A 24,220-nucleotide genomic window follows, 5' to 3' on the forward strand; every position below is an offset into this window, starting at 1 on the left:
TTTTCCCCGCTGGCCTGGAAACGAGACTAGTTGGGAAAGAGAGTACTCCCCAAATGGCCAAGGTATGTGGGTTAAGCAGGCCTAAGAGTGATATAAGAAATAAGTGAAGGTGAGAAAGTGAATCAGAGGGATATGTTTTTTTAACTAGGGCCTCCAACCACACTCCTCAGAAAAGAGATATTCAGTTTATTTTGCAACTACTCAATGTCTTTGAGGCTTTCCATTCATCTTATATAAAGCTGCCTATGTAGAAAAATAATTACCTCTGTCATTTTTATTAAGAAATGAATGGCAGGGGACAGACCCGTGGCCGAGTGGTTAGGTTCGCGCATTCTGCTTCGGCGGCCCAGGGTTTTGCTGGTTCGAGTCCTGGGCGCGGACATGGCACCGCTTGTCAAGCCATGCTGAGGCGGCATCCCACATGCCACAACTAGAAGGACCCACAAGTAAAAATACACAACAGTGTACCAGGAGGCTTTGGGAGAAAAAGGAAAAACAAAAGATCTTTAAAAAAAAAAAGAAATGAATGGCAAAATCATTTTGTAACTCCCTCAAAGTTTTGACATCTGAATAAAAGATTCAGAATGAAGGGTCTAGAAGTTCTTCTCAATAAGGTCTGTTGGCATTTTGGCCAAGAAAATTCTTTATAATGTAGAACTGCAGAATACTTAGTATCTATGGTCTCCAGGAAATGAACAACAGTGATCATTTCATATTAAAACGGTGTAAATTAACTCAGCTATTGGCCCAGTAGATCATTTTAAATAATGAGTGAATTAAACATTTCTGGCCATTTATTCATTCAACATTCGATCCAAGGTAATTGGACAGATACTACTTTAAAAAGCATCTGGAGGACATTAAGATTTAAAGCTATAGTTCTTGCTTCCAATGATATATTGACTTAAATTAGAAAGATTTGTAAATAAACTACTATTATACAGTTATAGATATTTTCCAAAAAAAAATTTGAATTCCATGTGGAGAGGGCAGAGGTGTAGAATTTCATTTTGAATGAAAGAGAGATGGTAACTATCTTACTGAGGTGGCACTTGTGCAAAATCCCAAACTAGAATTTCCATAGGCAGATGGGGGAAGACATTGCTGGCAGAAGGAATGGGGATGAGCAAACACCTGAGATATGAAAGTATTGTGGAATACACAAGGAATGGTGGGAAGTTCAGGATACATAGAGTTTAGGGTAGGTATAGGGTGAAGATATGGGGATGAAACAGGGAAAGTATGTTAGGCTAATTAAAAGAAATCTGAACATCTTGTTAAGGCCATGAAATTTTATGAGGCAGGCAATGGACAGCCACAGATGGATTAAAGGCAAGAATGATGAGGTCAAATCTGTGTTGAAAGACATTTGGAAAGTGGGAAAGTTTCAAAGCAAAGAGACAAGTTACTGCAACCATTGATGTCTTGGTCAGCTATTATTGTACTAATGCTGTGTAAGAAAAAATCCCAACAGCTAAGACATTCTTCTCATACTCACAGGTCTATAGGTCAGCTGAAGAGGCTGTTTTAAGCTGTGATTCTGTGAGCTTACTGGGGAAACTGTACTCTATATGCCTCACTCTGGAACCTACACTGAAGGGGCAGTGGCTACTCACGGTATGTACGTCATCTTATGGTGAAGGTATTAGTGCAAGGGCCTGACTCAACCACAAAAGCAATAGTCAGCCCTCTACTCATTTCACATCCATGAGCATCTCACTGGCCCAAGCAAACCATCTGGCCAAGTCAAAAGTTAAGGGAAGAGGAAACACACTTCACTCACCATGAGGTCATAGCAAGGATGTGGCTATATACCACTCCCATGGAGCAGTGAAGAAGTGCAACCAGCCATCTACCAGATTGGAGTGAGAGAAGATGAAGCTATGAACCAAGGCAACAATGAGAAGGCAGGGGACCTTACAGTGGTTGCAGTAACTTTTGTCACTGATTGGTTTCACAAAGCGAGACTAGTCTGTAAACTTCCAAATAGAAACTCACTCGACTGTGAGCTCCAGAGGGCAGGAACCACCTCTCCAGTTCACCTCTGTATTCCCAGTGTCTAACACAGTGCCCACTGTGTTGTGGACACAAAGATACTTGTTGAAAGAATGGACAGCATTTAAAGTGTAAGTTGGATAGTGACACTATTAACCAAGAGGTGGCCATGCTGTGTGTATGATAGTTGTGGGATAGTAACATTGAGTAGCTTCTACATCCTGGGCACTGAGTAGATAGATCCTGAGAATACAGAAAAAGCAAGGCTCTGCTGACAATTAAACAGACAATTGCAGTTCACTGTCGTAAGTTCTAGGATATGTGTATTCACAGGGACAGAGCAAGGGGAGCACTTGAGTGCATCTGAGTGAGTTGTTGCCAAAAGTGATAATGGCAGGGCTTGAGAACTTTCCTAGGGAAGGTGTTGGCCCAGCATGGGAATGATATCTGAGTTGACCACCTGCCTAAATGATTTCCTCCCACATATTTTCACTGAGCACTTACTATTATTTTTAACTTTACTAGAACTGCATGGAAAATACATAGAAACAACAAAAGAAAGGGGAGAGAGAGAAGAAGAAACTAGCAGTTTGGAATTCTCATCTCTCAAATTCAAGTGTTCATGTTTATTTTTCTCCATAGCTATAACAATTGCCACAAAACAGCTGTCAAATTTAGCCCTACCCTCTTCTTGCCTCTCAACTTTCACTCTTGATTTTGACCTATTTGACCCAATGGCTTAGATCTATGCCTGGAGATGGGGCGGGCAGGTCAGCACCTGACATTGAACCATATAGGTATTTGTCAAATATTTGGTGAAACAAAGGTGGATAGTCTTGACCCATCATTAATTGCTGCTCAGATATAAAAGAAGGATTTAAAAAAACCTGCACAAGCACATAAGGAGTGTCAGTTAACAACTGAATTATGCACATTTAAATAAATAAATATATATACTTTTTTTTAATAGGAGACTTTATTTACTGAAATGCATTTTGCAGCCCTGTTTCTTTTTTTCTTTTTTGGGAGGAAGATTGCCCCTGAGCTAACATCCATGCCCATCTTCCTCTATTTTGTATAAGGGACAACACCACAGCATGGCTTGATGAGCAGTGTGTAGGTCTGCACCCAGGATCTGACATGGCAAATCCTGGGTCACCAAAGCAGAGTGTGTGAACTTAATTACTATGCCACCACACTGGCCCCAGTAAATATGTATTTTAACCCCTGACTCCCTAGATCTGGTATTTTTGCAGGGGATATTCAGAAATCTCACTTGGGATCTTCTAACTTTTCCAGGTTCCTACATTGGAGCCTTGCAAATGGCTTCTGATCCTATTGTCTCATTCTGACTTCTTTTCTCATCTTATCTAGCGCCATCTTTGCCTTTCATCCCCCACCTCACCCCAACATCTAGCACTCTCAGTTGGCAAGAAGGAGCACTTGTATGACAGCACCTTTATATTCTTCTGTTCTACCTTAGGAAACGCATCCCTTTGTAGACGTGCACTCACAACTCCCATTTAACATAATTTACTTTGCAATTACAAGATAAATATTTTCTTTCAAAGGAGGACTTGTATTTCATGAGAGACTGCCATCTAATGGTACTCTTCTTCGCTATCCAACTCTGATTCCTGTCTGCCCTTTCATTTAAAATGCCTAAATCTCATTATGCCTTACTTAAAATGGAGGTAATTTCCTTTTAATTGGACATATACTAATAAAATGGTTTCTGTGTCATTATCAAATCCCTCATATAATCCACAATGGAATATGGGATTCAGGTCATAGGAACCAGTTAACAATTCATACAGTGCCCTAAAGTATAGCTAAAAAAAGGGAAAGAAGTTTCAGAAGTCACTGAATAGAGTTAAGTAGAGCAGTTAACTTAAAGAGTCATCATTATTTTCCTGTTCAGGGATGGTCTGCGATTGAACCAGGAGACTGATGTAGCTCACTGCTGTCCAGCAGAAGAACCTATCAATTCTTTTCTTCTCACAATTGGCAAGTCTCAATTTGGCACAAGTTACCCATGCAAAGAAAGATACACTTTGGAAATGAGAATAACTCCAACCCAGATCTTGCACACAAAGGAACTCCCAAGATACATCTTTGCTATTGTCAGGCTTATCCAAAATCATTCATGAGACTCAATCATGGTAAAGAGCATTTTTATAAATGCTCCAGTTACAGAGACTGTTGAGAAAGCAAAACATGTTAGCAATGTTTTCAGCCAACTAGACCTAATAGTTAAACTTCAAGCAGATTTTAAACAGTTTAACCATTTCTTCTGGAAATTACAGGAACAGAGTCAACAAAATCTAATTCTTTCTGGGTGACTCAGGATCCTCCCATATTCCCCCTTAGGAGACATGACTGGGCTGTTAATGGCACGACCCCAGGACAGACCACTTTACGGTCATCCCTGTTTCTCATAAAAGTCACATGGACTCTGAAGCTGCAGCCACTAAGACGGCACATTGAGATGGCATTCTATTAAGTTAATCACTAAATCCCAGGGAGAAGCTTGTCTACCTTTTCCGAAAATGTTTGCCATCAGCATTGCCATGAGTATACTTCTCCTGTTCAGAGGCATTTAGAATCCTGTCTCACTTGATGCTTGCTCCAGGCTGGACTGAGCCTAGTTTATCTGCCTGACATGGTCCAGGGCTCAGAGCCCGCCTTGCTGTGGTAATTTTCCTATCCCCATCTCACAGACGAGGAATCTGAAGCCGACAAGGCTGAATCCCTTGCGCAATGTCATCCAGCTGGCAGTGGGGACACGGGTTCTTGCATGACCAGTGTGCCCTGCCTCACAGATTCAGCTAAGCCCCTGCGTCGCCTGCAGTAGGTCTATGGGCAGGGTGGGGAGAAGCATCTCTCACCATCAGGAACCCGCATAGGAGGACTTCCTCCTCACCTAGGAATTCGTCCTCACCTTCAAAATCCCCTTTTGTGGCCAAACCAAAGTTCAGTGAATCCATACAGAGCTTTGGGAAAAATCGGTCTTTATAGATACCTGAACAAACTACTCTGGGAAATCAAAGCGGCTCAATTATACTGCACAACCAAGTGCAACTTACTGCCAATTTAGGTTCTGTCTGTTGAGATCAGCATCTCACATTCGTATGGGGCAATTCACGAAGCCAAACTGTGATGGCCTCATCTTCACAGTGACTCTGGGAAATACCATTGTTATTATTATGGTTGTTAATATTACTTCTACCACTTAACAGGCGGCTATAGGACATGCTCAAGGTCACATTGCTAGTGAGGGGCCACATTGGGACTGCCACCAGACTCTCCCGCTGGTTCTCAGCCTTGGTTCTTGTCTCTCCACCGTGCATTCTCAGTGGAGGAGAGGGGAGAGGATAGTGGCCCCAGGGTGCAAAAATCGGTTCTTGGAGGAACAAAAAATGTTACTCTTCTTATGTATAAAGTACAGATATACACACATTATATAAACAGATAACAATATATCTGTGTAATTAAAATTTTAGGGGAAGAGTGGTTAGGCAAAAATGTCTAAAAAAGCTTATGTGGGGAGTGGTAATGCAAAAGAGTTCCAGAAACGACACTCCACGCCACATGACTTTTCTGTCTGAGTCAAGCATGCACTACCTGTGATTAATACATTTTTTTCTAGAAAGTGTACACACTGGGGTCTATTTAGAAAGATATCTCTTGAAAAAAATAAGTTAGTAAAGTCAGCCTCTTTCTTGGGTTTCACGCTGTCTCTAGGAAGCATAATTGATATTGATGAGGACTGTAGGAGACATGCATTGAACACTGTCCAACCGAAAGTAGCAAATCCCATGAAAAAGGGCACCACAACCTTAAATGAATAGCTTAAAAGCACTCACTTGCACACACCCACACACACACACACACACACACACACACACATTTGTTACCTATCCAACAGGAAACATCAAAGGAAAAAATAAATCTATTCCTATAATGCATTTGGTTCCAGAGAAGGTTTGATTTCCTTTGTGTCAAACCTAAAGACCTTTGTGAAACATGAAAAGCCTTTTGAATAAATACTTATAAATGGCCTAGAAAGCTGACAAATGCATAACCTCATTGTACAACATTGGGGCCCTTTAAACGACTTCTCTACTTAAATATTCATGTTTCAATTAAAATATACACCTACTTTATTAGCCACACCAGGCTCGGTTCAGATCAATAACAGCAGCACTAGATGGAATTCTAATGAAGATAAACAACCCTGGGTCCTCCCCAGCTTCCCCTGGGCAGGGAGGCACAAAGCTGCCTTTCACAACTTGCTCCAAGATATTTTACAGTCACCTGCCTCATTCAAATGAGGAGATTCATGTTTATTCATGGAGAGAGTTACAGACCACCTTTCATTCCCTAGGCCAGCCCGCCTAACCAACAGAGCACTGTCTGCACCACTATGAAGTTGAGCTGGCCTAGGAAGGGGACTCCTGAATATATAATTGCCCCCTGCAAAGCATGCACAGAAAGTCAGTAAGCTGGAAACAGTTTGGAAGCAAACACATTTCCCTTTTTTATTCATGTGATTGCTGCCTTTAAGGTTTCAAACAATCCCTTTTCTACACTACATCATAATCCATTAGATGTGACTAGTCAGTGGCTATTTTCATGGATAATCTTCCAGGGGGCTTCTCAGGGATGTTTCCTCTGTCCTGCTCTCCAATTCTTTCTCATTGAGATTTTCTCCCACTGTCTCGGATGAAGCTTGTAGCCTAGCCAGGGGCAGCTGTGGCTTTGTTTGGTGGGCCTGGGTTCTCCCCGCGCACAGTCTCTCCTATTTTAAGAGAGGTTTCTCATTTGTGAGCCTGAGATTTTAACCTCTGTCATGTGTGCTTTGCTTATTACACTGCTGGGTAAAGTTTCAAAATAGTGTTTTTGTTCCAGGGTGACTACATTTTTCAAATCCTTAGTTTACTCCATTTGGATAATTTGAAAGCATGGCAAAGTCATTTGATATTGGTTTTTAAAGCTGATATTGATAGCATCTAAAGTAACATCAACGCTATGAACAAATATTTTGATGGTATCTAAAAGGCTCAGCCATACCCAGAGAGGTCTGAGCAACTAGGTAATTGCTGGAGAGGCCTTAACTCCCACCAGCCATTAAGTATGCGAGAATTGTGGGACCTGCTGATTTTTAGGATGCTACCCATGGCTTGTCACATGCAAAACTAAGGTGCCTAACAAAGTGGTCTGCAGGAAGATACCACAGAAATCCATGAAATTTTCAGCTTAAATCCTATTTATGCCAAAATTAAATGAGTTATTTAATTCAGTTCAGAATTTAATTTCGGGTACATAGACAGCTTCACTTTTCTTTCGTTCTTTCTTCTTCTTCTTCTTTTTTTTAATATAATGGCCCCCAAAAACGCCTTCCTTTGAAAAGGGCAATTTACTCATTTTTCATAGACTGGACTTATCTTATTACATACAAAAAGAACACTTTACAACTGCATACAACATTTTACTTCCTCAAGGCATTTTTATATTTATTACTTCAACTGAATATCACACTGTCATAAGAGAGGGTGATAGAATGCTGGCATCCACTTTTTCAAAAAAAAATTTCAGGCATAGAGCTCCTGAACAGCAGAACCAGGATCAGAACCTGGGCCTTGCAGACCAACAGACATGCTGCTTCATCAGTGCATGCAATTCATACTTTAGTGATATGTGTTACGTGTGTCAACTGATGGTAATTCCATGGACATGATTCACCTTTAGTGATCAAATCTACCTTAATGAAAATATTCATTGATAGCTTTGGCCCCGCTCCAAAGATTGGTCTGTGGTACAACTGAGCACTAGGATAACAGGGATTTCAAAAGCACCCCAGGTGATTCTAATATGGATTGAGAAACACTGCTACACACAAATATAGATTTTGATGTTATATCCATGTTAGAATTTTTAAAGTGCAGCAGTGACAAAAGCTTTAAATGAGATTCTTGTACTTGAAATATCCAAATCATTTTTGTCCTCTTTCCTACCCCACTCAAAAATGAGGCCATCAGTGAAATGATTATGGGGTCACTTGTGTGCCGAGGTATCCAGCTGCAGGTCAGCTCTTTCTAATGCCCATAAAAATGAATAATGTATACTCTAAAATATCGGTAATAAAAGGCAGAAACATTGAATACAAACTCAATGGCCTGAATCAATGGATTATTCTGCAGAGACTGCTATATTGAGAAACCGAAAGAAAGTACTTTTCAAAGCGTAAATATTTTAATCACTCTCTAATTCTACTTTTCTTATATAAATAAAAAACATCCCATCTGCTTCCCACGTCCAGAGGAGCAAGAAGACAGCTGCTTTTCCAAACACTCACTTCCAATAGTAGCATTAACTACCAAGCACTAGATAACTAGTACCCAGGGTAAGGTGGGTTGTAGAAGACATTCTGTGTCTGCTGGAATCTAGTATTATTTGTTGGAAAAAAATCAAAATTTTGGATTGAAGAATACAGCTCCTCCAGTCATAAGCTAAAGAAGGCAGATAACTAAGCCTGGGTCTCAGGTGACAATTAAATCTGCCATCCATGCTTCTGTTCAAAGTGGCCAGAGCCTGAGACGACATCCGAGAAAGTTTAAAAGAAATTATGTTTCATGTTGGGCTTTTTTAAGATGTGTCTGAATTCATATTTGGACAATCATAGGAAACAAGAAAAACATTAAATCTACCAGGAACACTAAATCTGCATTGGTTCCTAAATTCCATTGCTTTTGCTACCAAGTTAGGAACAAGAAGAAAGCGAACTGATTAAAATTTCAGCTGTTCTTTCCCAATTTATTATCAGGTAAAGCAGAGCAGTGGCGGATAGACAGGCAGCAGGGAAAAAAATCAGAAAAACATTCTTCACACTGAACTAGAGGGCCTCACACAGGGCCCTTCTTTTGAAAAGGCCAGTGGAGGCAGAACAGGGACATAAAAGAAAAGGGACATAATTATATCTGTATTTGAGAAACCACTAGCAGAACTCTGTGACTGATATTATGCTGGTCTACCAGCAAAAAGAACAAGAACCTCACCTGTCCATGTTTCATTAACTTAAATTGATACACACACCTATAAAGCTAATACACAGACACATTAAATCCACTCCCACTGATGCCCATGTTCTAATCTCCAGAATCTGTGAATGTTACCTTATATGGCAAAGGGGCAATTAGGTTGCAGATGGATTTGAGGTTGCTAATCAGCTGACCTTAACATAGGGAAGATTATTCTGGGTTATCCAGGTGGTCCAACGTAATCACAGGGGTCGTTAAAAGTGAAAGACTGAGGCAGAAGAGGGATCAGAGTGGTGAGATGTGATGTAGGAAGGACTAGACGTGTGGTTGCTGGCTTTGAAGATGGACAAAGTGGCCATGAGCCAAGGAATGGGGGTGGCTTCTAGAACTGGAAAAGGCAAGGCAATGGATGCCCCCCAGAGCCTCCAGAAAGGAACATAGCTCTGCTGATACCTTGGTTTTAACCCAGTGGACCCCATTTGTGGCTTGCGAACTATGGAACTGTAAGGTAATAAATTTGTATTGTTTAAACTACCAAGTTTGTGATAATTTGTTACAACAATAATAGAAAATGAATACACACATGATAAAAAAGTATATAACTGATATGCATTTCTGGTTACAGAAGTAAGGCACCCATAGTACTAAAAAAAAAAAGCAAACACAGCAAAAATATTTAATGCAGAAAATTTAAATCCCTTGTAATTCCCATCCCTGATCCTTGCCTGATACCCACTCTTGACCGATGGATACGTGTCTGTTGGGTAGGACCCTCTTCCTCTCAGGCCTCCAGCTGCCTATCCACAGCCATAAACTGCCATCACTACTTGGCAACATATGTGTGACACCAGACTAATAACTATGATATGTAGACAATGCAAAAATATGGCACTAGGGCCACAATAAGAAACTGTCCCTCAAACCCGGCTCTTAGATCCTGAAGAAGAGAGTTTTCACAGCCATACAAGTTAATCACGAAAAAAATTTCCGAGTGACACTTTGGGAGTTTGCTGTCACCTAGCAGGACCTCACCCTGCACAGGTGGGATATCATCGCCACCAACCTGAGCACATACTATGATGAACCACATGGACCTGAGAGCCTTGCTCACTTCCCTCCTCCAGCCCTGCTCACCTCCTCCAGCCTGAGGCCTCTGGTTTCGCTGGCTAATGATGTCTTCTTGGATAAACTGTAAGTTCTATAGGATGTAAGTGTCTAAGTGCTCATCCCCTGGAGCCATTCCTCTGCAGGAATGCGGTAATATTTTCCATATACCTTACCTGTGCAAGGTCAACAACAATAACACTTGCATTACTGCCGTTTATAAAAATGTCAGTTTCTGTATTCAGGAGAAGCAGGGGGAATGAAATCCTCTCAGAGAGCAGACAGACACCTGATGTCAGAACACACGACACCCAGCGAGCTCTCCTTCTCCTGGAGGAATGGGTGTCCCCAGCATATGAAAGCTGAGGACCAGATGGCTTTCAGAAACACTGCGGTGCATGAAGAGTTAACTGATCCAGGGGCAAAGTGCCGTAGCCATTTCAGAGACTACTGATTTGACTCTCCACTTTTCCTGGATTGATTGTACAAAAGGGTCTCCCTCCTCCGTCTTCCCTCTCTCCCAGGGATGATTTGCACCTGAATTGCAAACGTTCTCATAATCAAGTGAAGCACACTTAGGAGGCTGCAGTTATAATCACAAGGGAATTAATGGGCTTCTTTCCTCCACTTCCCTTTCTGAATCACGCGTGTCCATAGCTGCTCAGACCCTTGGCAGCTCTAGATTGCAGCATCCAGATCAGTGTTCTCCATTAAGGGGCATCACTGGGGCTTATTTCAATGAATTAAATAGATGCCCCAAAACAACTGAGATGGAATGGCGTTCATCTGCTATAACTAAGGTAAGATCATTATGCTGATGGAGCCAGGCAGGTTAGAACCTGACTAAGGCTTAGGAAAGTATGTCCTTTCCTTTTCCTGGTTTTCTTTCTTTTCAACCAATATTGGTTCAAGATGCCACAAATCAGAAATATGGTGGAAAAGGAGAGATGTGAATTCAAAGAAAAGGTGACAGGGAGACAAAGGCCAACAAGAATTTCAAGTAGAGTTGGAATTCAGGTATTGTGTTATATCCCAAGCACAAGCCCACGAAGGCCCCATAGGATGACTGTGCGACCAGACCCTTAGACTGTTAGAGTCATGTCCCTAGTGCCAGGTCAGTGGGCATGGGTGATGGGGTTAACCATACCCAGAGCCATATATCGTAGCAAATTGGCAGTATTAAAGGTCTAAATCTACTTATCTGAAACATCAGTTTTTATCAGCCATGTCATTATTGTTAACAAGGCTTTTACCTAAGGATAAAGATTTTGCTTATGTTGAAAAGCACACATGGCGCTTCTGCTTTCTCTAAATTTGTCAACACTCTTCTCCAACCCAATATTCCTTCACAAACAGAAATGTGAAAATACACTCTTATGGAAAACCAAAGGACATCTCCATTCAAAGAATCAAATGCTTTCTGTAAACCAGAAACGTTCCATATAAACTTAGTTCCCTGAAAGAAATCCTACATTTTAATAAAATTTCTTGGTGACACAGCAAAGGGTAGATTATCTCAATACATCCATAATCCACAGAGAAACCAAGTGACCTAGACAGAGCAGTGTTCCTATCTCACTCTCTCCGTGGAAGCCACTTGTACAGGTGGAGGGAAGGTGTTTTCCCCAACAGATCTGCAATAACAAGGCATCCCAGACTAATGCCATTAAAGGAAAAAGTTCATCTAGACAATGCTTCTCAAGAAAGTGTCTCTGCTGGCGGCTCCAGCTTAGTAGGCCAAAAGGAACATGGCTACTCCAAGCTTATCCCCAGAGAGAAGAGGGCATTGCCCCAGAGAGATGAGATGTAGATACAGCTTCCTGTCCACATAGGTATGTCTTTCTTTCTCCATTCAGAAAGCAACCTGAAATCACAGTCATCCTCATTCTCTCAATTTTCCAATGCCTTCCACACATAGCTAAGGGACCATGCCAAGGTGAGACTCCTTTAGGGACACAGGAAGCTGCTGCCTCTGCTTCAGATTCACCTTACCTTGTTGAAGTCTTCAGAAGTTGCCCTCATTTCCTTCCATGTCTTGTTCAGGAGCTGGATACAGATGCAGAAAAACTCCTCAAAGGATCTGTCATGGGTGAAGAACATGGGGTGGAAGTCGTTGCAGGTCTCACTAGCTGGAGAAAAGAGAAGGGAAATAAGGGAGGAAGTTTGAAAAGTGAAATGAGATGACACAGCCACGTGTAGACGTCCCAAAGAGAGATGATGGGAGGCATATCTGGCTCAAGCCACAGTGGAAAAAAGGCACTTTGAAAAAGCAAACTAAGGATAATCCTAGTGCAACTTCGAAGTTTAAGGTCAGCTGGTCAGACCTCCCCTTAGGCACATATTTTGACTGAAGGAAGTCAGCTCCCAATCCACCCCATAATAGGACTCGTATGGCTTTGTTCCAGGTTCTCTGGTGTTGAATATAAGCTCTGTATCTGCCCTCTTGACTCTATAAAGACTATTCAAACTGCCCTCTAAGTCACAGCTACTCCATCACCCTTAATTTCCCCTTTCTCAAAGAACAATTGGCAGAAGATGAGCTTTCCCAAATACACAATTAATTGCAACTTTGAAAACAGTATTCTTGATTATTTCTCCAGGGGGCTCTTTGCCCTCTTAAGGCAGTGAGCAGGGGACATTTGAGATCATTAACCATCTGATGCCATTAACCATTTGTTTTACATTCCCAGACACAGATGGCTAGAGGTCAAGGCAACCCAAATGGCTTTGAAGGGGGAAACTGTCTGGTCCTGGACAAAACCATGAAGTCAGCCAGATAGCCTTTGAGCCGTCCCATTATAGAGCTTCCCTGGGTTAGACTCAGTGCTCTGAGCTCTAGGTATGGTCAAACCTCTCTTCCTTCCCAGTACAGAGCCCCAGCCCCTCCCTTCTTCCAAGCTCTCTGTCAAGCTTACATTTTTATTTTTTTTACTTATTTACTTTTACTTTTTGGGTTTTTTTTGTGAGGAAGATTGTCACTGAGCTAACATCTGTTGCCAGTCTTCCTCATTTTGCTTGAGGAAGATTGTCACTGAGCTAACATCTGGGCCAATCTTCCTCTATTTTGTATGTGGGATGCCACCACAACATAGTTTTATGAGCAGTGTGTATGTCCATGCCAGGGATCCGAACCTGTGAACCCCGGGCCACCAAAGCATAGCGCACGAACTTAACCACTATGCAACCAGGCCAGCCCCAAGCTTACATTTTTATAGCCTTTTTACATACATCTCATTTGATCTTTATAATGCCTCTTACTGTTCATTTCTTATGGATGAGGACACTGGAGTCCGAGGAACTAGGCTTTGTGATCCCCAAAACAGTTCCCTAAGTTTTTTAAAAGCAAATATTTAAGTTGTCAGGTATAGCGAAAGAATTTCTATTTTAATTGAAATCTCTTTAAAGAACAATTCATCTTCAAGGCTCCAAATGGTGAATGTTAAGGCCTGGGAGCCCAGGAGAAGAGGAAGGGGCAGGGTGGTAGGAGGGTTTACAGCAGAGACCTCCTGTACCTGGGGAAAGCCCTGACGCCCATCGTGTGGTTGAACACCAATTTCACTTAGAGAGAATCCTCTGGTGCAGGCCCCTAGGGATGAACCCTGATCAAATCTAAGGGGACATGTTCTGCTCTGGCAGGGCCACCATCTATTATACACTAGCCTCTTCTATCTTCAACCTTTGTGAATACAATGAATTCCAGACCTCTGAAACAATTTAAAACAACAACAAAGTGGTGCATGTGTGTATAGCTCACCCCTTCTGAAAGGCGCAACCCACTATGAAGATACACAGATGCGGTTTTCCTCCAGACAAAATAAGGGTACAGGCTAGCAGCAAAGTGCAGTCATGTACAAAGGGTTTGGTCTAGGGGCAGAAGATTTGGGTTCAAGTCCAGCCCATATCAATCAGGAGCAAGTCACGTCACCCTTCTGAGCCTTGATTTTCTTGACTAAAAAATGGAAATGAAATCTCCTCTGTCTTCTCTCCAGGCTCTGGAGAGAAGCAAGTGCCATGATTCATGGGAAAGCAATTTGAAAGGATTAAAGTTGATGCAAATATGGAGAGAGGTGGTGGTGATGATAACGAATGTTATGCCAGCATATTGCTTCCAGGGACACCCGTTGTTCTTTATTTCCCCCAATTCCTAGTCAAGCCTGTTCACATCTCAGAAACTAGAAGTAAGAACACATAAGTCAACCCACCCCCAGCCTGTGTTACTGGCAGAGAGATGGTGAAAGAGAAGTTCTGACCTGAGACCCAAAGCTACTTAAGGAACTTGGAAGGTAAACACAGGTGGATTGTGTGTTTGCTGTCCTGAGCAATGAGCTGTCAGTTTCACTTTCAAAAGCACTGAAGCCAATAAAATTTACAAGTCTACAGAAGCACTTTAAAACACTATTGCTGTCTAAGAACTCGTTATTAATCACATTATCACAGTAGCTTTTGTGGGCCTAGTGTGATTATATGCGTACTTTACACCCTAGTTAAAGTTTTTATGGAATTACTGAAGCTGAGACAGCCAGACAAAACTGAGACCTACAAGCCCTGCTCTTGCTTGAGTGAGGAAGGAAGGAAGCAACAGCATTAACAATAGGGAGTATTTGTTGAGTGCATATGATGCACCAAGGGCTCTGCAGGCATTACATTTATCCTCTTTTCAGGAGCTTTTTTTAGGTGGCCCCAAATGAGCATTTGAAACCCACAACTTAGTTGACCCAGCAGCAGGCTTCCTGCCTTAGTTGACATCAAGAGCTCGGGGCATTTCCTTGCGACTGCTGCTTTGAAAATTAACCTCTCCACTCAACTCTCCTAGATATCTTTGCACTCTTCCTTCAGCAGAAACCAGGATCTTGTCTGGCTGTCCAATGGGGCTCGTAACAAGTGCACAGCCAGAACCTGCTGACGGACAACACCTGGCCATGCGACAGCAGCACCACCGCCAGCCATACCACCACCACGAGTCACTTGTCAGGCACTGGATCGACCTTATTGGTACTTGTTACAACAAGCAGATGAAGAAGATATCATCAATTTACTTATTTTTTAATCAGAAATAAGAGAGTTAGAAAGGTTAGGTGACTTGTCCGAGGTCACGTGGCCTGGAAGTGGTAGAATTGGGATTCAAACTCAAGTCTACTTGACTCTAAAGGCCATCATTGTTCTGTTGTACTCACTTCCTCATTCTGTTTTGCATTTAGCCCTGCCTCCACTGCACCCTGTCCCCTCAACACAAATCTGAAAGAAATGTTTTTCCAACCGCAGAAAAAGTTTATGAAGTAAAATCTTACAAGTGGCACAACATTTATTAATGCTTAGGGTATATTTAGAGTCTGGGATTCCTCTGCTTTCCCCCGAACTAGTCATGGTCTGGGTGGAATCAGATGCAAAACACCAGGTGTAGGGACAATAGCGTATGTGCCCTATCTTAACCATGTGTCCTTCTGGCCCCTTCTGGGCAGGCTGCCAACCATCTAGTATTGTAACTGCTTCTTTCAAAAAACATCACATTCTGAGGGAACAGAGTCCTTCCACCAGAGCTACTGATCCTTGGAATGCTGGCCATGCAGGGACAGTTCCTCCTGGCAAGCATGTAGCCTTCTGTTCCCCTGCCTAAGTAAGCAAACCCCTCTCTCTTCATCGTAGCAGGTGCAGGTGCACAACGCTGTCCAGCCAGCTGCTCCTGGACATTCCTCGTAAGTAAGACCCAATAAAGCTTTATGTCTTGTATGCCATCTCCAGGTCTTTACTTCAGTCTCTCCACAACCTATCCTGCACCGCTTGTGCAACTGGGTGTGTGGCCAGACACCAAGGTTACACTCCTCTTCTGGATCTTACCTCTCCTCTCCCTGGGTCAGGTCAAGCTGCACTCTTGACAATTCTCTTCAGTACCCAAGAAATAGTCTACCTGGTTCCAACTTCTACTAAACTAACTCTTTTGTCTTGCTCAAGATATTCCCAGCTTCTGCCACAAGCCAAGTTTCCCCCAGATCATCAGTCACTGGGAAAGAGTCACAATGGATGAATTTATTTGACTTATTTCAAGAAACTAACAGGTTGAGTTCCATGTTAATAGAAACCCAATTTTGTTCATTGCATCAATGTGCCCACTTGAAAAAACTACATTTCCCAGCCTTTTTTTATAACTCAAAGTGGTCATTAGGACCCAATCCCAACCAATAATAGATAAGTGAAAATTGCTAGGTAGAGTCTCCAGGAAAGACTGTTAAAAGGGGGGAAGACTTGATTGGCTTGATCCCTTTTGCCTCTGCCTTCATACTTCAACTTCTTCATGTTTGGGACACAGGAGTGATGACTGGAGTTCCTGCAGCCATTTTGGCAGTATAAAAACGAGGGCTACATCCTCAAGCAGAGAATTAGAAGGAGCTCCTGATAACACTTTGGAGTCACCATACCAACCCTGAAATGTTCTCCTAAGGAATTCTTTGTACACGATTTGTTTAAGTCACTGTTTTCAGGTTTTCTGTTATTCTTACATATATGAGATTACTGATATGGAAACTTAACTCATGCAAGCAAACAGACATTAGCATAAGACAATACTTATTCAAGATTATTGGAGGACACAGACTAAGTAGGAATGAGAAGGCAGAATAGTCGACCTTCATTCACAGACTGAATGTGACGCTCCCTAGCATGCTATGTAACCTTAGACAATTAAACCCCCTGAATCTGTTTCCTCATCATAAAATATACGACTATATAAGGCTTGTAAGCATCAAATTAGATTATGTATATAACGTGTGTGGTAAAGTGCCTAGCACACAGTATAGGCCTAGTAAACAGTGCTATTAGGTATTATTTTTATCATCATTATCAGCACATTATATAGCTTCTTAAAAATTTAACAAATCTAGGATATAAAGAAGGAAAGAAAAATCTGGTAAATGGCCTTTGGGGTCCTATTGATACGGAGAGGGTGAGATCTATCAATCGTTCTTGTCTTTTTTTTTCATTAGTGCAGTATAATTGACATATAACATTCTATTAGTTTCAGGTGTACAACATAATGATTTAACATTTGCTATATTAGAAAATGATCACCACAATAAGTCTAGTTAGTTAACACCCATCACCATACACAGTTACAAATTTTTGCTGCCGTTGACTCTCTGAATCCTCAATCAGAACAAAGGTACTATTGCCATCCCTATCAGATAGAAAACTGAAGAACAGGGCCGCTAAATAACTTGCCGTGCAAAGGCCAGTAATCAAATCCAGCATTCTATAACCAGAGCCCGTGTTCTCAACCAGCAAATCAAGGGACTGGCTAGCCATCATCCTAGACTTCTTTAAAAGTCTCATCCTTGCAGTAAGGAATGGGCAAACGACCAATCAAAAGCAATTTGCTCCTTGACATATCACACAAGAAACAATGAAAAGAATTTGATGTATTTTGGGATTTATGGCACCTTGTTTTAAGGATGCTTGTCTATTAGGGGTAATGATAAAGTACTAAGTATTAATATGTTTTTCCTCTAAAACGTTCAAATTCCAGATATTCAGGATGGAGAATTATTGAGTGGGAGGAACCCATCCAGATTATCTGATCTGTTTTCCTTTCCCACTTTGTGGGTAAGAGAGGTGGGAAAGGTAAAATGGCTCCCTCGAGAGTTCATGATGGCAGAAAGGGGCAAAGAAGCTGGGAGCCAGACTGCTGGGATCAAACCCTGGTTCTAGTACCTACTGCTGAGTCACCTGAGCATGTCACTTCATCTGTTCATGCCTCAGTCTTTTCATCTGTAAACTGGGGACAACAACGGCATAAACTTCATCAGGTTGCTGTGAGGATTAAATGGGAACAGTCACTACAAGAAGTTAGCTCAATGCAAGTGTGAGCCAGTAGGATTATGATGCTCATTGTACATCAGGTGGACCCTGGCCTAGGCCATCCCATTGATAAATGTGAGGTTGCATCAGCGTCCAGGGAAGGCCTAAGTCTCAAGAATAGGGTCCTTAATTCAGAGGTTTAAACAAACAATCAAATAAAAACGGGGTGGGGGGGGTGAGGTTTATCACTGCTTCTTAAGGAAAAGAAAAACACTGAGAAGAGTATTGAATTAGCAGGCAGTAGTTTTATAAATGAAATTTAGAGAGAAACTTTCAATGAGACAAAAATAGTAAGACTTTTTTTAAAAACAAAATTGTTTCTAAGCACATTATTTTTAACACAATGAGATTCTACTTTATAAAAAGAATCAACTTAGTGGTCTTTTAAGTCTAGAATATTAAGCTATTTTCAGAGTTGAGGATAAAATGAGTTCTTATTAATTTGCTGATAGCTAATTCATTTATAAATAAGCCAGCATTGAAAGCAGCTATAATCCAAGCACATATTTTTAAAAGTAAAAATAAGAATGTTGTACACTTATGTAGCACTTTGCCTTTCAAAGTAGATTTGTTCCATTTTCCATTGGATAGTGTGAGGTATCGTCACTGGAGTCTCAGAGAACAAGGGCTACTGCAGTGGAGAGAGTAAATGATGAAAGATGAGTCCAGAGAATGGGTGCCAGCGCTGCCCCACGACCTTGAGAAGGTCGTCTCAGCTCCCTGGGCTCCAGGTTTCCTCCCTATAAATGAGATAGGCTTGTAAAGTTCCTGCTAACTCTAAAATTCTGAGTCTACATACACACACACACACACACACACACACACACACACACACACATACTCACTCACACACCTGATAATGTATTTTCAACTCCCTAATGCCCATCAATAATTATAGGACTTGGAGATTGTACCTGCACTGAACTTTACTTCCTAAATTATTATTTCCTTGAGTGACAAGATGGCCAGACACTTCACTTAGGATGTTAAGCCACCAAAATGGCATTTGATAGGCTTAAAAAATGTTTGATGAACTAGTATTTACAGAAAATTGTTAGTTGGCTTTACATCCTTTTAGCCTATTAATATCACCTAATGCAGACCATTACATAAGAAAATTACTTGACTAAAGGTAGAATGACAAGATGACACAGGCATATGCACATTATTTCTGCTCTTTCATGAGAATTTCCAAGACAAATATAATTTGTGAGAGGCTTAAAAGCTCTGTTCCCTGTGTTCTGTGCCCCTAGTTACGCTAGGAGAGACTGAACCCACTGACAAGTGACTATAGGGACACAAATCAGAGAGGCTCCAGGCAAATTCTGAATCTTTTTACCAAAAGAGAGATAAGCACTGGCCTAACACAAAGAGCATCTGTTTTAAAATTATGAGCCACAGGAAGAAGGGGATATATCACACACACACAAAAACACTGAATACATGAAAACGGCCAGAGTGGTTGTAAAATCTTACTAGTTATTCACAGCATGGAAACTCAGATTAGAACTATGTGTGGCTCTAGGGTCAGTCTGGAGAAAATATTTGTGAATTCTCAGATGCAAATGTGTATGTAGACCTTTATACCTTTGCAGAAAATCTTACCCTGCGGTCTTTGAATTTTCTATTTTTAGACTTGGTATTCTTTAATAGCTTGGTTTTAGAGTTTTGGTACTGTGGGAAGATCTGAAAAGTTCAGAACCTTTTGTAGGTGGGAGAAGTGAAAAGAGGAGCTTGAGGGCAAAGAATTTGAAGTTTCCCTAACGCTACTGAGTGCCGCCAATGCAGCAGCTCCCACCCCTGCTATTTCCGGACAGGGGATCAGAGGCTTGAAGCCTGCTCAGCTCTTCCCAGCTCCTGAAGCCTGGTTTAATAGAACTCTGGATATTCTTTTCTATCCTCTATCATGCCTAAAAATAGTATGAAATCTACACTGAAAAGATACACAGTAGCTAATCCAATGCTCCATTGTTCACCTTCTCTATGGGCCTTTTTTTAAGGACATGGAGAGAGAGATAAAAATACCCACTAGTGTTAGGGCTGAAAATCAGACTCTAGCACCAAAAGGCAGCCAATTCAGCAAGAACAATCTGAGGTCACATCCCAGGCATGCAGTGTGAGTTAATAACAGAGGTTCTGGAGCAAGGTTGGCCTAGGTGCAAATCTTGGTGTCACTATTTAATCGCACTATGACCTTCATTAACTTCCTCTGCACCTCAGTTGCCTCATTAAAAAAAAAAAGACAATGCCTCCTATCTCATGAGATTGCGGCTAGGATTGAATGTAAAGCAGTAAGAGATTCATATATTAACAGATGAAATAGCACTCGGTACATGCTAGTTGTTACCAGTCTTAATGGCAAAATAATTGTTATTGTACTTAGCTAAAATGACAAATTTGGAGAAATTACACATTCAGATAGAAAGACATAAAACTACAGTAATTAAAACAGCTTGATACTAGCTCATGGACAAAAAACCAGAACGATGGAATGAATAGGGAGTCCAGATACAGATCTTTATATACAGTTACTAGATTTATGACAAAGGTGACATTACAGTGGAAAAGATTTTCAATAACTTGTGCTGGGCCAATTGTATATGCATCTGGAAAAAATGAATTATGACTTCCTACCTCAGGCCATCCACAAAAATCACCTCCAGGTAGATTACAGATCTCAATATGAAAAGAAAAACAGTGAAGCTTCTAGATAACATAGGAGAATATATTCATGACTTTGAGGTGAGCAAAGATTTCTTAAACAGGATTGAAAAATCATTAACCTTAAGGAAAATTTGATTGGATTATATTGAAATCAAGAACTTTTTTTTCTTTTAAAGATTGGCACCTGAGCTAACAACCGTTGCCAATCTTCTTCTCTCTTTTTTTTTTTTCTTCTTCTTCCAAAAGCCTCCCAACTTATATTCTAGTTGTGAGTGCCTCTGGTTGTGCTATGTGGGACCCCGCCTCAGCACAGCCTGATGAGCGGTGCCATGTCCACACCCAGGATCTGAACCAGCAAAACCTTGGCCTGCTGAAGTGAAGTGCACAGACATAACCACTTGGCGATGGGGTCGGCCCCTAAAATCAAGAACTTCTGTTCATCAAAAGATACAATAAGGATGGCAACCACACAGTTGGAGAAAAACTCGCAACATTATCTGACAATAACTGGTATCCATGATATATAAATATCCCTATAAATCAATAAGAAAAAGACAGACAACTCAATACAAAAATGGGCAAAATGCAAATAGGCACTTCAGGAAATAGGGTATTTAATCGGTCAATAAACACATGAAAAGGTGCTCAGCTTTTTTAGTCATCAGGAAATGCAAATTTAAACAACGAGATACTTTCAAACATCCACCAGAATGGCTACAATGAAAAGATGGAAAATAGTAAGTGTGGATAAGAATGTGGAACAAATGGAATTCTCATACACTGTTGATGGGAGTGTAAATTGGTTCAACCACTTTTTGAAAAAGAACTTAGCAGTATTTAGTCAAGCTAAAATATTCATGCCCTATGATACAGCAATTCTACCCAAAGATAAACCCAACAGAAATGCATACATATGTGCTCCAAAAGAAATGTGTGTAAGTGTTTACAGCAGCACTTGTTCTAGCCTAAAACATGGAACAACCAAAATGTCCACCTAAGACATTAGATAAAAAAATTATAGGTTATTCATAAAGCAGCATACTTACTACAAAGAAATGATTGTTTAAAAAAATATATGCTACATGCAATAACATGAATGAATTCAAAACACAATGTTAAACAAAAAGAGCCCTATACAAAACAGAGCATACTATATACCCTATTTATCTAAAGCTCAAAACAGGAAAAATTCATCTCTGGTAATGGAACCAGAGTATTATTCCTTTGGAGAGGGGAAGAAACTGGGGAGAGGGCGGCCCAAGAGGGTTTCTGATGGTTGTATAACACTCTCTATGTAGATTTATGTAGTAGCCAAATGGATAGTTGGTGGTTGGAAAATTCATTTAGCTGTGCTGTGTCCTTAGGATTTGAACAGTTCTAAGCATTTGAGTTATATTTAGATAAAAAGTTAACTTAGTAGAATCAGAGCTTTCCAGGTGAATAAGAAGGGACAATGCCATTTTAGACAGGGCAAAACTATTTCATATGATTTAGGCGGGCTTTTCACAAGCAGTGCTGCGTTTGCCCTCCCATCAACTCTGGAACCAGGGACTGGCATTTTTCGTAGCCTGGCTTACCGACTGGATAAAAAGCATAACCTGTCTATGCAGGCATTATAGTCCAATTATCTAACTGGTATCACCTTCTAAAGTTGGTCAGGGGTACCTCTTCACACCTGGACTTTAGTTGAATTTCATCTGTTGGATGGATAAAAGACTACATGCATGCACTCTCTTTTGTGAGTGGGGAATCCCAACCTCACTGAAGAGTACTGCAAGTGCTGATGTAAAAGCTATAATAGATTTAACTAGTTGTGTATGAACTCTAAGAAGAGTCACAAGTTTCAACTAAATAATCTCTCTCCTTCCTCCCTCACTTCCTTCACCCACTCATTTATAGATCATTCAATCCTTCCTTCCTTCCTCCCTTCCTTCCTTTCTTCCTTCTGTCCACCCATCCACGTGTGTGAATGTCCATCTGTCCATCCATCCATTGGTCCGTCTGTCTATCCATCCATCCACCCACCCATCCAACTAGCAAGGTGGTTAAGAGCACAGCCCTGGAGCTAGGCTGCCTGAGTTTGGATCCTGGCTCTGCCACTCATTATCTATAGGACCTTGAGCTCATGAGCAAGGAGAGATGAGTGAAAGATGAGGCTGAAGAAGTAGGCAGGCATCAGATCATCTAATTCTTTGTAGACTACATTAGGGAGTGTGGGCTTTATTCCACCTGCAATGGGAAGCCATTAAAGGGGTTTAAATAGGAGTGTCATAAAGTAACAACTTCCCATCTCCTTTCTTACTCTACTTTTTGTCTCTTTTTAATAGGATTAAAATTCAGATAATTTGAGGATTCCTGTTATTCTGGAATCCATTTACTTGATATCTTAGTGTATTAAGGATGAGTTGTGAACGAGATGGAAACTTTAGTGCTAAGTAGTTAGGAGTGGCAGTTCTGGAGTTAGGACGAGAGCTGGAATTCTTCTTCACACCTTGACTGTGTGATCCCAACCAAGTCCTTTAATGTCTCTAAGTCTGTTACTGTGATGACAATAATAGTAACTTATATCTTGTAGAACTGAGTAAAGATATAGGGAGAAGATTCTCATAAAATACTTAGCACAGTGACTGGAATATAATAAGCACCCAATAAATGTTAGTCATAAAATGCTGCACAGAATACAAATACGCTGTGTAAATTTCTCCCCAAATCTTGAATTTAATACAAGGTTTAGTCTGTGGTGAAATCTTATTTACTTTAACCTCCCTTCATGAAGGTACCTAGTTCTCCTGGAAAGTTACAGAGCAGCATGCCCATCATCATCTGTGAAGTGTTTAACCAAAAGAAAAACTGTGCAGAAATCCCAATAAATTAAGATTTCTGATAAGAATGAGCTAAGTGACCCCTGGAAGTTGCTTATAATTGAAAAATGGTCTTGCCGATATGCTCTGTGTTAGCTCTTTTCCTTTGTCCTCTGGCTAAAACAACTAAGACATGCAGAAAAATGGAACTCGGATCCTTGATACTTTATCTTTTGGCAAAATAATCATTTCTGGATTCACTTACAGGTTTATGAAAGGGCTCTTTCTTGGCCCAAAGAGAAAAAAAGAGCTGGAAAAAAATGAATTCTTTGGGAAGGAGTATCAAGTTTGTGGTGTGAGTTAGCAATGCAAAACCAAGAGTGAAGTACACTTATCTTACTAAATACATTTTACCTACGTTTTGGCGGTGGTGTAGTTGGAGAATTGGGAGGGCACAGTGGGAGATTAGAAAAGTGGAAAATTCTAGTTGGGTGGTAAATAGTCCAAGGCAGGGCAAAAGAGAACATATTCAAGAAGCAAATTCTGCATGCCCTTGTTAAAATTTCCTTTATAAGAAAATTATTCTGAGATGTGGCACATTAAGAGACTGTCATACGACAAATTTAGCATGGATATAAATAACTGCCTGTCCAACCATATGAGATGGGCATTCAAGGATTATATTGGGATAGAGGCAGATTAAGGAGCAGCTGGGATGTGCTCACTGAAGACCCAGCAAGAACTGTGTGTGCCACCACGTGACCACGG

The 24,220-nt window shown here is 41.0% G+C and overlaps 1 protein-coding gene across 23 annotated transcripts in view; it reads right to left on the reverse strand.

The window, feature by feature from the left end:
• Nucleotides 1–24,220, reverse strand: part of ELMO1 (engulfment and cell motility 1) — a 523,453-nt gene that overhangs the window by 145,948 nt on the left and 353,285 nt on the right. For all 23 annotated transcript variants that reach the window (XM_023639526.2, XM_023639522.2, XM_070264858.1 and 20 more), the window contains one exon: nt 12,132–12,268. In XM_023639526.2, the coding sequence (XP_023495294.1) occupies nt 12,132–12,268 (137 nt within the window). The remainder of the gene's footprint in view (nt 1–12,131; nt 12,269–24,220) is intronic.

This window comes from Equus caballus, chromosome 4, assembly GCF_041296265.1.
Source record: "Equus caballus isolate H_3958 breed thoroughbred chromosome 4, TB-T2T, whole genome shotgun sequence".
Classification (NCBI taxonomy): domain Eukaryota; kingdom Metazoa; phylum Chordata; class Mammalia; order Perissodactyla; family Equidae; genus Equus; species Equus caballus.